General features: G+C 40.2%; 1 protein-coding gene across 1 annotated transcript in view; it reads left to right on the top strand.

Annotated features, from left to right (window-relative positions):
- Positions 1-11814, top strand: part of LOC131223639 (uncharacterized) — a 68121-nt gene extending 56307 nt beyond the window's left edge. The window contains exons 5-6 of the mRNA XM_058219092.1: positions 8553-8688; positions 11194-11814. Of these exons, the coding sequence (XP_058075075.1) occupies positions 8553-8688; positions 11194-11382 (325 nt within the window). The 3' untranslated portion in view covers positions 11383-11814. The remainder of the gene's footprint in view (positions 1-8552; positions 8689-11193) is intronic.
- The last annotated feature ends 3345 nt before the right edge of the window (positions 11815-15159 follow it).

The following is a 15159-nucleotide window of genomic DNA, read 5'->3' as shown; positions in this document are numbered from 1 at the left end:
GTTAGAAAATGGATTGGACGCAGCGTCCATCCATATCAACTCCTCCGCTCCGATACTCTGTCGGCGACGCCTCCTCTTCTGGTACACTCTAAAGGGTGCACCACTGATGTCCTCATCAATTTGGTGGGATATAAATTCCATCTGGCGTTTTGGAATCGATGGAAAGGATTGGACTAATCCAAGTATTTGACCTTCCAATCCTAGCAGGAGATAAAACAGGATTTCTAGTGGATTTCGTGATCCACTAAATCTATGGGCCCCACGTTGATGCATGTGTTTTATCCATGTTGTCCATCCTTTGTGCCCTTTACACGTGACACTTAAGTTGCATGTGAATATAGGTGATAGGCATTAGTTATGAAATCTGCTCTATTGATTACAGTTCTAGTGCCCCACAAACATTGGTTTCATATAAAACAACCTTTTTTCCCAAACGAAGAATTCGATCCCAAACGTGAGATTGGATGGTTAAAATACCATGCTATTTCCATACTATAATCATTGTGTAATAATGGTGTTAATTCCATCTAATGCAATGCAATGCATCTTTTCAAACAAGCCCCAAGTAATTGCAACCAATATAGCTATAAGAGTGGCCCTCTATAGGCCAAGTTCAAATTTTGCAATGCCACTATAATAACTTGAATCTTTACACATGCTATGTTTTTGGATGTTATTGGTGTTTAATGAACATTGGCATATCCCATGGTTATATGATACTATTGAAACTTGAAAGATTAAATATTCAATAAGTCAAATGCAAAATAAAATATATCAATGTACCATTTAACAATCATCATCATTATCTAAGCCTTATCCCAGCTAATTGGGGTCTGTTGCACGAATCTTCTTCTGCCATTTGACGCAATCAAGGACCATGTTCTCAGTTAAACCATAGTTCATCATGTCTTTTCTTACACCTCCACCCACGTCCTTTTGGGCGTTCCCCATGCCCTTGTAGAGCCTTCAACTTGAACCAACTCATTCCTAACCAGTGTAGTTCATGGTTTCCGTTGCATATGACCAAACCATCTAAAGCCTACTTTCTCTCATCTTGTTGCCTATTTGTGCTACTCTTTAAGTTCCTCAAATCTATTCATTTCTAAATATATCCTTACTCATCTTGCCACTCATCCATTAGTTCCACCCGTCTTATGAATATGTCGTTCCTTGACTGCCCAACATTTTGCCCATAAAACAAGATCATAGCTATGCTATAACTCTCCTCTGTGGTGCAATTGGGGTGTGGCGATCATGTAAAAATCCAGAGGCCCCATCTCCATTTCATCCACCTAGTTCTAATTTTATGAGCAATCCTTCTCAATCTGTCCACTTTCATGAATTATCGACCCAAGGTACCAAAATGGTCATATGGGGTACTTATTTGTCAACAATCTTAACTAATTCCTTGTTTCTACTCCTATTGTTACTAAAATTGTATTCCATTCCATATACTCTGTTTAGTCTGACTAATTTTAAAACCGTTAGATTATAAAGCATCCCTTCGTAGTTGATGTAGGACATGAAAATTAACTATGATATGCAAGATCTCATGCTTTAGATCAAACTAATTCAGAAACATTCACAAAAAATTTCCACATCCCACACAAAAATTCAAACATTCAAGCAAGGGGAATCTGTGCGAGTCCAGGCTTACACATGTTAGGGCTGAATCAATAAAAATTATGAATCAAACGATACTCAAAGGGAAGTAAAACTCATCCACACATGCATAGCAATCTGTCCCTAATCCAAGGGATTCACCAGTTTCAGTTCAGAGAACCCTAGGGTAAGAAAGAGACAAACAAAGTGAAAATAATGCAATATAGGGTTAGAGTTATGGAAAACAGGTATGAGAGGGATGAAATAAGTAGAAAATCTGAACCTGGCAACAGTCCACACATGTGGACAGTGGGCCAGGCCTGATGCACGTGCACAGGGGCTTGGCCGCACGTGCGAGCGAGCCCCGATTCCAAGAACCGACTTCTAGGGTCTGGTCGGCCAGGGGAGGACTCCAAAACCCCCGATTGTCGGGCTAATCCGATGTGTGGTCTTTGCGTGGTGCTCCGCCGAAGTTTCATCCCTCCTGCAGGGCCAGATTCTGAAATTATGTTGTAGGGAGAAGAATTGCTGTGATAAAGAACGGATTCGAAGTGTAGATGATTGTAGGAGATGAGAAATAGGGATGGTAGAGGATGGGGGCGAATCGGGATAGATGTGGCTTTGCACCGCGGTAGTCAGCCCTTCGATGAAGAGAGGGCTTCTCACCCAATTGGATTTCCACAACTCAAGAACTCAGAGGAGTAGAAAAACGCATGGATTTTTATTAATCTTCAATAAGGAAAAAAACCTACAAGGGGTGCCTATTTATAAGAAAACCCTATACCCCAAAACTCGCGCCATGTGCGCAACCTATTACTTGGCGATGAAGTAATAAAAAATAATAATTAATCAAAGTAATCTAAACCGTCCATGATATTCTAAATAACAATAATAAGTAAAACTTAAAATACGAGATTAATGAGACTAGTGGGCCACGATCATGAGAACCCATGATGGGCTTTACTTGACTATCGAGCCCACTCCAACGAACCAAAACTCAATCTTCTAACTAGGAGGCCTTCCCTGGACGTCGTCATCGAGCCAAATCGACGGTGGGGCCCTCCTCCTTGCCTACGTGCGTAGGGGGGGCGGCGTGCGTGTGCGTGTGCGCGTGGTCCCCATTAGTAGTTCTAGCTTTGCATTTACCTCCTTCCTCGCCTTGTCAATCAAAACTATGTCATCCGCAAACAACATAACCTCTTCTTGCAAATGCCTTCTTAACTCGTCCATAAGCAGTGAAAAAAGATCTGGGCTCAATGCCGACCCTTGGTATAAGCCTACAGTAATTGGAAAATCACTTGTCACTCCTAACCCCACTAGTGGTCCTCGCATTTGTTACCAACCCCTCATTTATATCCTTAATCATGTCAATATGTTTTTTTTAAAAGATAATGAAATTTATTAGACAAAAGAAGCCAAAGAAGGAGATCTAAGGTAGATTACATCTACGAAGACCAATAGAAAGAGGAAAGGTACACTCTTCAAGGGCCTTTATGGTTGAGGCCCAACCCAATACATCTAACTTTGCCCTTCTATAGACCTTCAACACCGACCCACTTTGATTCCGGAAATACCAATCATTTCTCTCCCATAGAGCCTACATGCTTTCTAGAAGAACCAACCACCCCGGCATTGGCCATGACACTTTGAGAAGCTTCAAAGAATCTCTCCAACACCTCTCTAGCGTAAGGTTAGTGGATAAATAGATGATTAAGCAACTTCCGCATTTTGCATGCATATCACACAAATAGTAGGAATCACCATCTTCCCCTTTAGAAGATTATTTGTAACAAGCACCTTATTCTTACCCATCAACCAAGCAAAAGCCGCAACCTTAGGAGAGGCATCATAATACCAAACTTGAGAAGTGTGACCAATTCGCTTACTAGAGAAAAGACCCTTGTATCAGCCTGTAGAAACTGACTCAACTTTTCCTTCTTCCACACCAACACATCCTGCTAACCCAAAGAAGGATGATGATGTTGAAGCCACCAAGAGCCGAATGAACTCGTCTGCTTCCACATCTGTCAAGTTTCTCCAAATGTTAAGGTGTTAATACCAAATAAATAGTAAATTAGTAATGACATATAACAAGAAAAGGAGATGAATTCAAAATAGCATTGTAGAAATGTGAGGTGTATCTGCCATTTGTATGCCATATGGAATATTTTTCTTAAATGAAGTTTAACATATTATTGAATTTATATTCTCATATCTGTTCTATTACTCTTCCATGGATATCATGTTCCCAAAACATTAATATCTTGCAAAGGATACATTGGGCATAAGCATTACAGAGTTCCAAGATTTTGGGTGGCTGAAGATGTATTGTTAACTAATTGAAATACAGCCTAAATTGCAGTCTCATAACTTGCTGAAGATGTATCATTAACTAACTGAATGCAGACTCCTTGCCTGACACATATTGTCCACAGTACAGCTGTTAGGAAGTCCTTTGTTACTCTGAAATTAATTTACAAGTATTTCTTTGTATCTGAAAGTGAAGCATTCCATTGAGCTCTTCAAGAGCGGTATCCGTTCTTCCAAATCTGGGGTTTAGTAAAAAACAACTTCCTTGCTTTTACCATGAGTTCTTCAAGAGCGGTAGACTTCCGGCTGAGCTCGGCGTGTCATTCATTGCACTGATCCCAAGGAAGGGCACAAGCAACTTGAGGGACTTCAGACCGATAAGTTTGATTAGGGCCCCTTATGAAATTTTAGCCAAAGTGTTCTCCATGAGATTTTGAGCCACTCTTGGAAGGGTGATATCCAAGGTCCAAGGCACTTTTGTAGAAGGTAGAAAAATATTGGATAGTGCATTGATTGCCCACGAGTGTATTGATTCCAGCCACAAGGAAGGCAGAAGCGGCATAGTTTGCAAACTAGACTTGGGAAAGCTGTACGATCCCATTGATTGGGACTTCTTGAATTACATATTAGGTTGTCTCGATTATGGGGATAAATGGAGGAAATGGATTCAAATGTTCGTCACATCTGCCAAGTTTTTTTTTGTTTTTTTTATTTTTAAAATCTTAGTCAATGGGTTGTTGAAAGTTTTTTTTTTATTTCAAGTTGTTTATGAATGTGAGATGGGCCTACTTAGATGGGTTATTTTGGTCTAGGATAGGTGATTTTTTTCTTTTGTTGTTAATGCCATTTCTGTAGAGATGAAACTTTCATAATATAAAAGAAGGAGAGGGGGGGTGTGAACCTTAACTTCACCTTATTCTCCTCTCTCAACATTCTCTTTTCTTCTCTTTCTCATCTCGTTTTCCACTATTTTGGTTGGTAAACTTAAACACTTGGTGTTGATTATAGTAAAAATCTTCTCTCATGTGTCCGAGTTGAATTCCATTCGAGTTACACTGCTTGTAGTTGTTAATCATGTTTGACCCCTCTTCCAACTTGACATAAAAAATGCATTCCTTTATGATGATCTTATAAAGGAAGTTTATATGAAGCAACCTCCTAGATTTGTTGCTCAAGGGGAGTCTGATAAAGTGTGTCAGCGAAAGGCAATTTATGGACTTAGTGTGCCGTAACGGCCATTATGGGACCGTAAAGGACATTACGTAAAAGTAAAGATGGTAATCGTTACACGTTACGGGGTCGTAAAGGCCGTAACAACCGTTATGGAAAAAATGATCGGTAACAGCTGTTAGAATCCCTATAACGGCCCATTACAGCTCTTTTAATGGCCATAATAGCTTTGTAACAATCCATTACGAGGCCGATATAGGTTTTTCAGATTTTTTTTTTCAATTAACAAAAAAATAAATAAATAAAAATCGTAACGGCCGTTATAGTTCATATCGTAAAGGTAACAGTGGTGGCCGTTACAACCACAATTACCATTACAGAATACCTTGTTTTTTGGTTAAAATAGTCTCCACATGTATGGTTTGACAAGTTCAACAAGGTTGTATTGAACTTTTTTCGAAAGGTTGTATTATACTAGGCATTTTTTTCGAAGTCATGTTGATCATTTCGTTTTTGTATAGGAGGATATCTCATGTCTCATTATGCTTGTAGTATATGTGGATGATATTGTTGTTACTGGAAGTGACAACAAGGGGATTGAAGCACTAAAGAAGTATCTTTAACCACATTTTCTCACAAAAGATCTGGGTCATCTTAGATACTTCAATGGTATAAAAGTAGCTAGATTCAAAGGAGTGAATATATCCTAGCAGAAGATTTACTCATAGAAGAGTCTTCTTGGGACAGCCAATTAACACTTCAATGGATCTTAATCACAAGCTTGTAAATGATCAAGGAGATGCAATGGATAATCTGGGGAGGTATAGAAGATCGGTTGGAAAACTTATTTACTTAATTATTACCCAACCAACCATATCCTATGCATTGAGTGTGGTAAGCAAATTCACAAATTCTCCAAAAGTATGTCACATGGAATCAATTACTTAAATTTTGTGATACCTTAAAGGAGCACTAGGTCAAGGAATTTTGTACAAACGAAATGTTTATCTTCAGTTCATAAGATATTCAGATGCAGATGTAAATGCAGACTGGGCAGGTTCCTTATCAGATAGATAATCCACGACTAGATATTGTGCATTTGTGGGAGGTCTAAGGTAGGGGGATCCGCTATTGCCTCTTCTTTTCATCGTGGTGGCGAAAGCTCTTTGCAGAATGTTAGATAAAGGGGTCTCATTGGACCTGATAAGCATATTCAAGATGGATGGGGGAGATTTACAAGTGTCCCATCATCAGTTCGTGGAAGACACCATCTTGTTTTGCGATGCAAATGAGTCGCAAGTGGACAATCTGAGAAATGCTATATGTTACTTTGAAGCGGTCTCAGGCTTAAAGGTGAATTCTCATAAATGCGAAATTTAGGGTATAGGTTTACCCAAGGAGGTTGTCGAGAATCTGTCAGTGGTGTTTGGATGCAAGGTTGGAACATTTCCATTTATGTACTTAGGGTTGCAGCTATGTATTGGGAAACCCACTTAAGCATATTTGGGATGAGTCATTGAAAGGTTTGAAAAGAAATTGTCATCTTGGAAGCAATGACATCTATCCTTAGGTGGAAGGATTGTCCTAATTAAGGCATGCCTTTTGAATCTCCCCCTATATTTTTTAATCTCTCTTCAAATGTCCTGTGGGAGTGATAAAGAAATTGGAAAGGCCAAGGAAGAATTTGTTATGGAGGATAGGAGAAAATAAAATCCATCTCTTATGAAATGGGAGATGTGTGTAGACCGAAGAAGGATGGAGGCGTGGTTATTAGGAAGTTGGAAATTATGAATAAGGCGCTTTGTGGTAAATAGCTTGGAAAAGGACAAGTCTATGGAAGGAAATAATTGTTAGGAAATATGGGGTAGAGGAAATGGGATGGTGAATGAAAAGTCATCCGTATACAAGGCTATGGGGATGTAGAAAATGATTTTGGGTATGGAAGGGAGGTTTAAGGAAGGGGTGGGGTTTTCAGTAGGACATGGAAGAAGGGCAATATTTTGGGAAGATGTATGGCTGGGAACTAGAAGATTGAAATATGACTATCTGGCCTCAGTGTCCCTGGATCCGGAAATAACTATAGTTCTGTGCTTTTCATTGCAATGCTCTAGCAGAGTTTCGACACCGCCATGTAGAAGGAATTTGTGAGAGGAAGAATTTTTAAATTTATTGAAGCATCTTTCGGGCATTGTGCTTTGTTTGGAGCTAGATTTGATAAAGTGGCTTGAGGACAAGTTGGGATGCTCCCCCACCTCCCCCCCCCCCCCCCCCACCCCCCCGGGTCGGCAGAGGGTATATCACATGTGTCATTCATTTGGTGCTATGGCTCTCCCCTCAAGATAGCAGATTTTGTTTGGTTAGCAGGATGGAACAAGGTGCTTCTTACTATCAACTGTCTTTGTAAGAGGGGGCTGATCATTATCAATGCTTGCCTGCTCTTTTGGCAAAGCAACAAGTTAGTAGATCATCTATTTGTTCATTTCACGTTCGCAAGGGGGAGGAAAGGAACACTAGATGTTTTAACAATTTATCGGAAATATTATGGGGGGTTTTCAATAGGGCAAAAAGCAATGTAACTGAATGGGCATTGGTATCTCTGCTCTTAGAGCAGATGCAATCTCTCTTGTAATTATTGGGCTGAGTTGTAATTCTTTGACTATTTGGTTGTTTAATCAATAAAACAGTTATCTTTAAAAAAGGAAGAAAAAAGAAAAAGAAAAAATAAAGTGAAACATTCCGTTGTACTTGAGGGCTCATTTCACTTCACTTTCTTCTCCCTAAAAAGCATGGCTGTCTACTCCATTTGGGAGCTCATTTTACTTTTCATATTTGAATAGAAATTTCTGGTCTTTCAAATCTCATGACATGTGTTTGGGAAAGATGCACGTAATTTTTTATTATCAGCAATGTGCATATAACTTTCTACAAACTGAAGAACATAGTAAATCTCTCTTTCCCAAAACAAGGGTTTCAGAGTTCAAAACATTTTCAACCCTGCCATTAGATTGGGAGGTTCTTATAATTTCTTCCTTTTTTTTTTTTAGTAAAATGACCATTAGGCATTGAAAATAACTGCCCAAAATGGTGGAAAATTAGAAACATATCGAAATGTGGTGAAAGCATTCTATGGAAGAAGACTGAGATTATTGAAAATGAACCAAATAGATTGAATTGGACTGGAACAGGGATCGGTACAGTATCCATCCCTGAATCTGTGAATGCTTTCGCTATTTCGACTGAAATGGAATGAAATTGAAAACTGGGCTACAAACTCTATCAAATATTGAAAGTTGAAATGTTTACATGATTCACATTATTGTTACATATTGTATTCGGTTGTCACCATTTAATTTTAGTTTATATATTATGCTTTTTTCCTGTGCTGGTCCTTATTTGTAGTAGTTAACTTGTACTCTAAAATCCCTGTTCTTTTCTTTCTCTTTTAATATTTGTTTTGACATTTTTTTCAGCTCTATAGAAGAAATTGGCCCAGTGTCCCTTTTAGCTGCTAGTCTTGCGGCTGGATTTTCCAGTTCAGTAGCTGCTGCTGCTTCTCATTGCTTTGACACTGCAAAATGCCGAACGCAATGTATTGTTACTCCCAAGGTACTTTCAGTGATTCGTTTTGTAAGATGCAAAAGCAGGATTAAGTTTTCACATTTGGAATGCCAACAATTTATGAAAGCATAGGCAGGCAGTCATTGAACCTTTAGTAAGTAATCATGAGGAGCTGTCCAAAGTAGTAGGGCCGAGGCTATGATAATGATGATATGTATATAAGTACACACGTATAGCATTCAGTTGGGTGGGATGGATGGAGGACGTGCACAGAGAGGGCTGAGGCAATGTCTAGCTGTTCAGAAGAAGGAACAAACATGGTGTGAAGTTGCTTTCTGACAATCCAATGGACTCCCTCGTTTGATGATTTGACCTTTTCTCTAATAACTTATCTGAACAGTGCATTTGCAACCCACTGATCGCATGGTTAGGATTATTATTGATTAGTATGAACAATACAACTAGTTTGTATCATACAGTATTATGGTGCAAACTACTTCCCTAGGATCATTACTTTTCCATTTCATTTAGGTGTCAATAATCTACATTTTTCCTTTTCACCAAATATCCTGTTGAAATGTTGCTTGATGATGTGGATTTGTGGTGGTAAAATTCTTTCAATTGTTGGATCTTAGAAGTGATTTTTTACCCCTTTTAAACAAATAAATTAGTGTGAACCTGTGGTCCCTTTTTTTTTGGTTGAAGGGTATAAACCAAATGCCAAACTTAAGATCTTTCAACCCAAACGATATCAGGCAGGGTCCATCCACTATGAGGCCAAACATGACCAATGGTCTGGATGGCTGAACTATGCCCCTACCCATCGAAACAGAAAACATGAGGATCCTATGCATATCACTCAGGAAGAACTGTAATCCTCCGTATTATATTACCATAACCTGCTACAGTGGTCCAATTTGCAATCCTTTAGTTGGGCCCATGATTTTGTGATCTACACGTGTCAATCTGAGGTGTGCAAAATGGATAGGTCATTTTCCTTCATTTCCATTGTTGATCTGCAAGTAGATGCTGAAGATAGAATGCCCAAATGTTGATTTTCAACCCAAAAGGTTCTAAAGCTACGATCTTTCGACCTGGAAAATTTTCAAGACAGTCCATCCAAGGTGGGGCACATCACACCATCGATCTGGATGGTCGAAACATGGACTTCACTTGTACAAACAGAGAACAGAAATTTAATATGCATATCAACACGCGGTACAAGAGTTATGACACTGTGGGCCCCACATCACAATATCATAACTCCAATCTTTATTTTGGAATAAAATGAGGGTTTTCAATTTCAAAGGGGTTAATGTTAACTGAGTCATAATTGGGTAGACACGCAAGCCAGTTCGTCCCAAGCTTGTGTAAAGAAGTGTTGATGTCAATTTGGCAGTTGGTTGAGCAACCTTTTGCTAAGTAAGCATGAGATTTCCCATCTCAATTATGATTGGCTTCTGCAAAACAAGCATGAGAATTCCTATTTCAAATATTATTGAGAATTCCTATTCCAAATATTATCATCTAAACAGGATTGTTCAAGTTGACTTCAAATAGTTAGTACAAGGCTATGAAGATGATGATGATGATGATGATGTTGGATCTTTGAAGTGGGACCCACCCCTCGGGATGCCAAACCCACTTTGGGGTAATGCACCCATTCATGTTTCATCTACTTGGTCTTTCAACAGTCACTTTTCTTCGAAGCCCGTACTCAGTCCCGGCTCCTAGGATTGGATATCAGTGATTTTGACCCCCTTGTTAATAGTCGTATTGATTTACTTTGTTGCATCCTCTGCTTATTTGCTAGGCTAGACACCTATGTGCATTTGCCACGAACTACCAAGTTGTGGCAACTCATCTACAGAACATTTGGTATACATGGATGTTAATCAGACCATTAAAATTGCCTTTCAAAGAAGAAGAAGAGCATTAAAATTGTGGGCCTTCCATGGATGGAGGATATGGCCCAATAATTACACTAATCAGATGATCTTAACTGCGATTTTGCCCATCAAATTGGGACCAGTGACCATTTACTTTTTCACTGTCCATTTGATGGTTGGTGATGGAAGGGTTGAACTCAAAAAGTATTAGTGCAATTTTTCAGGCTATGCTCCCATAAAATGGGGCCCATGATTTGGATGGTCTGGATTGGTATGAGTTGATACAATTTAGTGGTTTGCAGTTTAGTTGCACTAACCTGATACACCCAAGTGCTGCTCCCACACCTCTGTTGCCACTTTGCTTCAGGCTTCTCACAACCATAGTCTGTGGTAAACACACACTGGATTCTATCTGCTTGTTGCAATTGGAATTCATTTGGCAGCATGTTTACCGGCACTGTCTTACTTACCTAGAGTCGCTTTAGAAACCATGCACACGAGCGGTCTTTTGAGTAGAAATGACCATTACTGGAAACCCAATACAGTGGCAAACAAAAGAAGCTGAAAGCAGGAAAAGAAACAATGATTTCATTGGACGATCTTTTCACTGGTGAAATTTTTGTGTTGATATCTTTATTTAATTATTTAGTCTTTTTCTGTGCAGTATATGTCCATGGAGAAGAAGCTTCTCAGATGGAAAGTGCCAGGTTATTGGCTCGAGAGAGTTTCAGGGATCTCTCCCTTGGATAGAAGTATCCTATTCCGTGGTATTTGGCTGCGGATGGCCCGCAGTGGGCTTGCATCCTTTGCCATCGTAGGGAGTTACTTCTTGGCAGTCGATCATCTCACCTGAAATCTGAAGACATAGTTCCCATACGGAAGTGGTCTGCTATTAGCAATGGACCAAGGCATTTTTTTGCATGCGACATCTTTTCAATTTTGGTTGGACTGAATGCATAACAGCATGAGGTCAAAGCTTTTAAAGCCTGGTAGTCAAACATAAGAGCATAACTCATGGGTAGGGTTGTGTCTTTCCCCTATCACTGTTCTTTGATGAGAATGCTAAGATGATTTATACAAATCAAGGAGATGATCTGCATGCCAGTGGAGCACACGTGGGAAGAGATCCAGACCGTTTGTCAGGCAAGAGCACTAACATGCCTCTGCAAAAGAGAAAAAAAAAAGTTCAGGTATTTACCCCCATCAGGTGGGCCACACTTGTATTTTGAGTGCAGGTTGTCTGTCACTATTTTTCTAGCTGTCCTGATTTTTGGGCCAGGACAGGTTCATGTTGAACGGACGTGACATTGTCCGTGTACCATCTATCCTCATCCAAATTGTCCGGCCATTCTCTTCTTCGATCTGCATTTTAAATTGTTGTCCATTTACCAGGAAAGGTACCCATCTTCAACTGTTGCCCAAAGACGATCGGATTGTGATTCCCTTTTTCATTGAAGTTTCGAATGCTTATTTATGGAAAGGGATTTTTACAAAACATCAGCTCATTATTTTAGAATTTACGTCCCAGTAACGTTCTTAATTCATGTATTTTCATTCTTCTCTAATGGCAGTTAAATATATTGTGTGTGTGTGTGTGTGTGTGTGTGTGTGTGTGTGTGTAATGATGAAAATGCCTTGGCGTTGTTATTATGCCCTTTCACGGATGAATGCTCTGCCTGGAATACAATTTCCAGGACACTAGCTTATATGGAAGAGAAATGGGAGTTGTTCTCACCCACGTGGTATGGAAGTGGGCCACTGATGAACATATGATCTTGGCCCATTCGTTAGGATGTGCCCATTTATATATTTGTTTGGTATTTGTGTTAAAGTCCCTTGATATACGTTAATACACCATCTTCTAACAGCTTGAGCTTAAGAGTCTCTTGATATGCATTGATGCACCATCCCTATCCTCAAACGGTTCAAGCTTTTAGAGCAATATATGCTTGGAGAATTGGTCCAAGAATCACCTTGGGCCATCTATGTTGCTTGGAAATCTAGTCCGTCCATCAGTCTGGTGGGCTCAATTGGCTAAAGGAATAGAGAATCACCTTGGGCCATCTATGTTTATTGGAAATCTAGTTCATCCATCAGTCCAGTGGGCTCAACTTGGCGAAAGAAATAGATCGTTAGGAAAATGATAGGCGTGTATAGGGCTGTTCATGAGTCGAGCTGGCTCGAAAAACTTGCTCGACTCGGCTCGAGTCAGCTCGGATTAACTCGGCTTGAATGGCCGATTCGAGCCGAGCCAAGCTAATTATTTGAATCTCAAGTTGAGTTCAAGCCAAGTTCGACCAAGGGGCATTTCAACTCAACTTGACTTGAACTCGACTTGACTCGAAGCTCGAACTCAAGCTTGACTCAGCTCAATTAATATATATATTATTATATTAATACAAGTTTTAAGTTTTAACTGATTTATAAAATTTTTAAAAAAAAAACCCCTGGAGCATCTACCTACGCACTCCCTTTCCCTTTCCCTTTCATCTCTTTCTCTACCCGTTGCTAGTCGTATGCCCGCTCGGACCACCACCACTAATTTTCATTTCAGCTCGAAAATGGTATGATTTCAATATCTTGAGATCTACTTCTTGGGCGAGAAACCTAAGAAATCCAAAATGGGTTCTTCTTAAATTTGTTAGAGCTTCAAGGAAATCTAATGATCTGATTGGCTAGAGCTCTGTTTCTTTTTTAGTACTTGGATTTCTGCTGGTGGAAGAAAATCAAGAACAGAAAGGTTCTTACAGGTTTCCTCATCCGATTCGAAGCTTTGTTTGATTTTTTTCATCGGGTTTTGCTTTGATTCCCCTAAGATTTTTGAATTTTTCATCAACGGAGGAGGATGAAGAACATAATCCATTACTCTCTCACCCAACAAACTTGAGCTCGACTCAAGGTAAACTTGACTCGACTTGAACCACTAGCTCGACTCGACAGCTTTGGCAAACAAGCCAAGCTTTAATATTGAGCTCGAGGCCACGGCCGAGCTCGAGCTTGAACACAAGTACATCATGGACAAGCTGAGCCGAGCTTGGCCCACCTCGACTCGACTCGGCTCGATGCCCACCTCTAGGCGTGGACTACATTTGGTGTACAGGGTGTCATGGAGCCATGAAACCCTAAGCTTTGTGGAGCCCACCGCAATATTTACGTGGCATCTGCTCCATCCATCAGTTTCGATAGCTAATATTAGCACATGAAAAATAAAACAAGGCAGGTCAGGCCACAAGAAACAGTGGGGAGAATGAACCACCCTTCACCATGGAAACCTTTTTGGGGCCAAAGGAGTTTGTGGGATCATAATGCTCACGGACTGAATGGCATATAGAGCTGTACATGAACTGAGCTAGCTCAATTAACTCACTTGACTCGACTTCGCTTGAAACTGGGTTCGAGCCGAGTCAAGATGATTTTTTGAGCTGGAAAAAATTTCAAGCGAGTCCCAGTTAGACTGAGCTCAACTCGGCTGGGAGGCTCGGAACTTGACTCAGTTCGCATCAATTCAATTGGGATCGGTTTCACTTAATATAAATATTTTTAAAATATTTTTATATTTATATAAATTATATATTATATATTAAAAATCTTAAAACATAAACTTGAACTCTGAAAGGTTGAGTTTGAACTTGGCCCGCTGAGCTGAGCTGGCCAGTCAGGCTCGAGGACTGAACCAAGCCAAGGTTGATCTGGAGTATCCTACTGGCCGAGTTGGGCCAAACTCGATTTGATTCGGCTCCTGTACAACCCTAAAATGGCATGTAAACATCACGGTGGGTGGGTGAGGTCCTTGGCTGGTTGTAAGAGATTTACGTTAGGATAGGACGCATTTAAAGCGGGCCCTTTCATTGCATGGATCATAAAGGAGCTAAGCAGGCTCCCGTGATTATTCAATGGGCGTCAGTCGCACTGACACTGTAAGCAGTGACTTGCTACTGGACGGTGACCTGTGGGCCCAACCGTGATGTATGTTTTATCTGCACCATCGCTAACTTATTTTAGGGCACAGCCCAAAATGAGGCAGATCCAAATCTCAGGTGGACCACACTGCAGGAAACAGTGTTGGTTGAATGCCCCATTAAAAACTTTACGAGGGTTTTGGATCAAGCTGATATTTGTGTTTTTCCTTCATCCAAGTCTGTGTGACCTAATCAACAGGTTGAATTGGGAATAACCATTACGATGAGCACAATGAAGTTTTTAATGGTAGGCGTTCAATCTGCAATATGGTCCACCAGAAATTTGGATCAGCCTCAATTTTGGGTTCATACCCTAAAATGACCTGGAAAAATGGAAGGACGCAGGCACCACATATCATAGTCTAGTAGTGAGTGGCAATCCATGCCTACATTCAACCGGACTTTATCCACTTCTTTGGTATATACAAACATGTATTTTGTTTCTAGGCTCATTGCGAGCGCCACCACTTGCTTTGCTCTATTTCGGGTGGAAGAGATTGACTCGGTCTCGGATAGGCAGCAAAAGTCTATTCACAACTACTTATTCAATATCAGCATGTTGCCATCGTCGATTGTGAGTTGGGCTGCGCCTTGAAGCGCGCTAGGTACTACTTGACTCTATCCAAGGTAGGCATGGACGTTCACTTGTCCATGACCTGGCCCTCATCTTG

The sequence above is a fragment of the Magnolia sinica genome, chromosome 13, assembly GCF_029962835.1.
Source record: "Magnolia sinica isolate HGM2019 chromosome 13, MsV1, whole genome shotgun sequence".
Taxonomy (NCBI): domain Eukaryota; kingdom Viridiplantae; phylum Streptophyta; class Magnoliopsida; order Magnoliales; family Magnoliaceae; genus Magnolia; species Magnolia sinica.
Note: the sequence above shows the minus strand (reverse complement) of the source record. Positions and strands in the feature narration are given on the sequence as shown.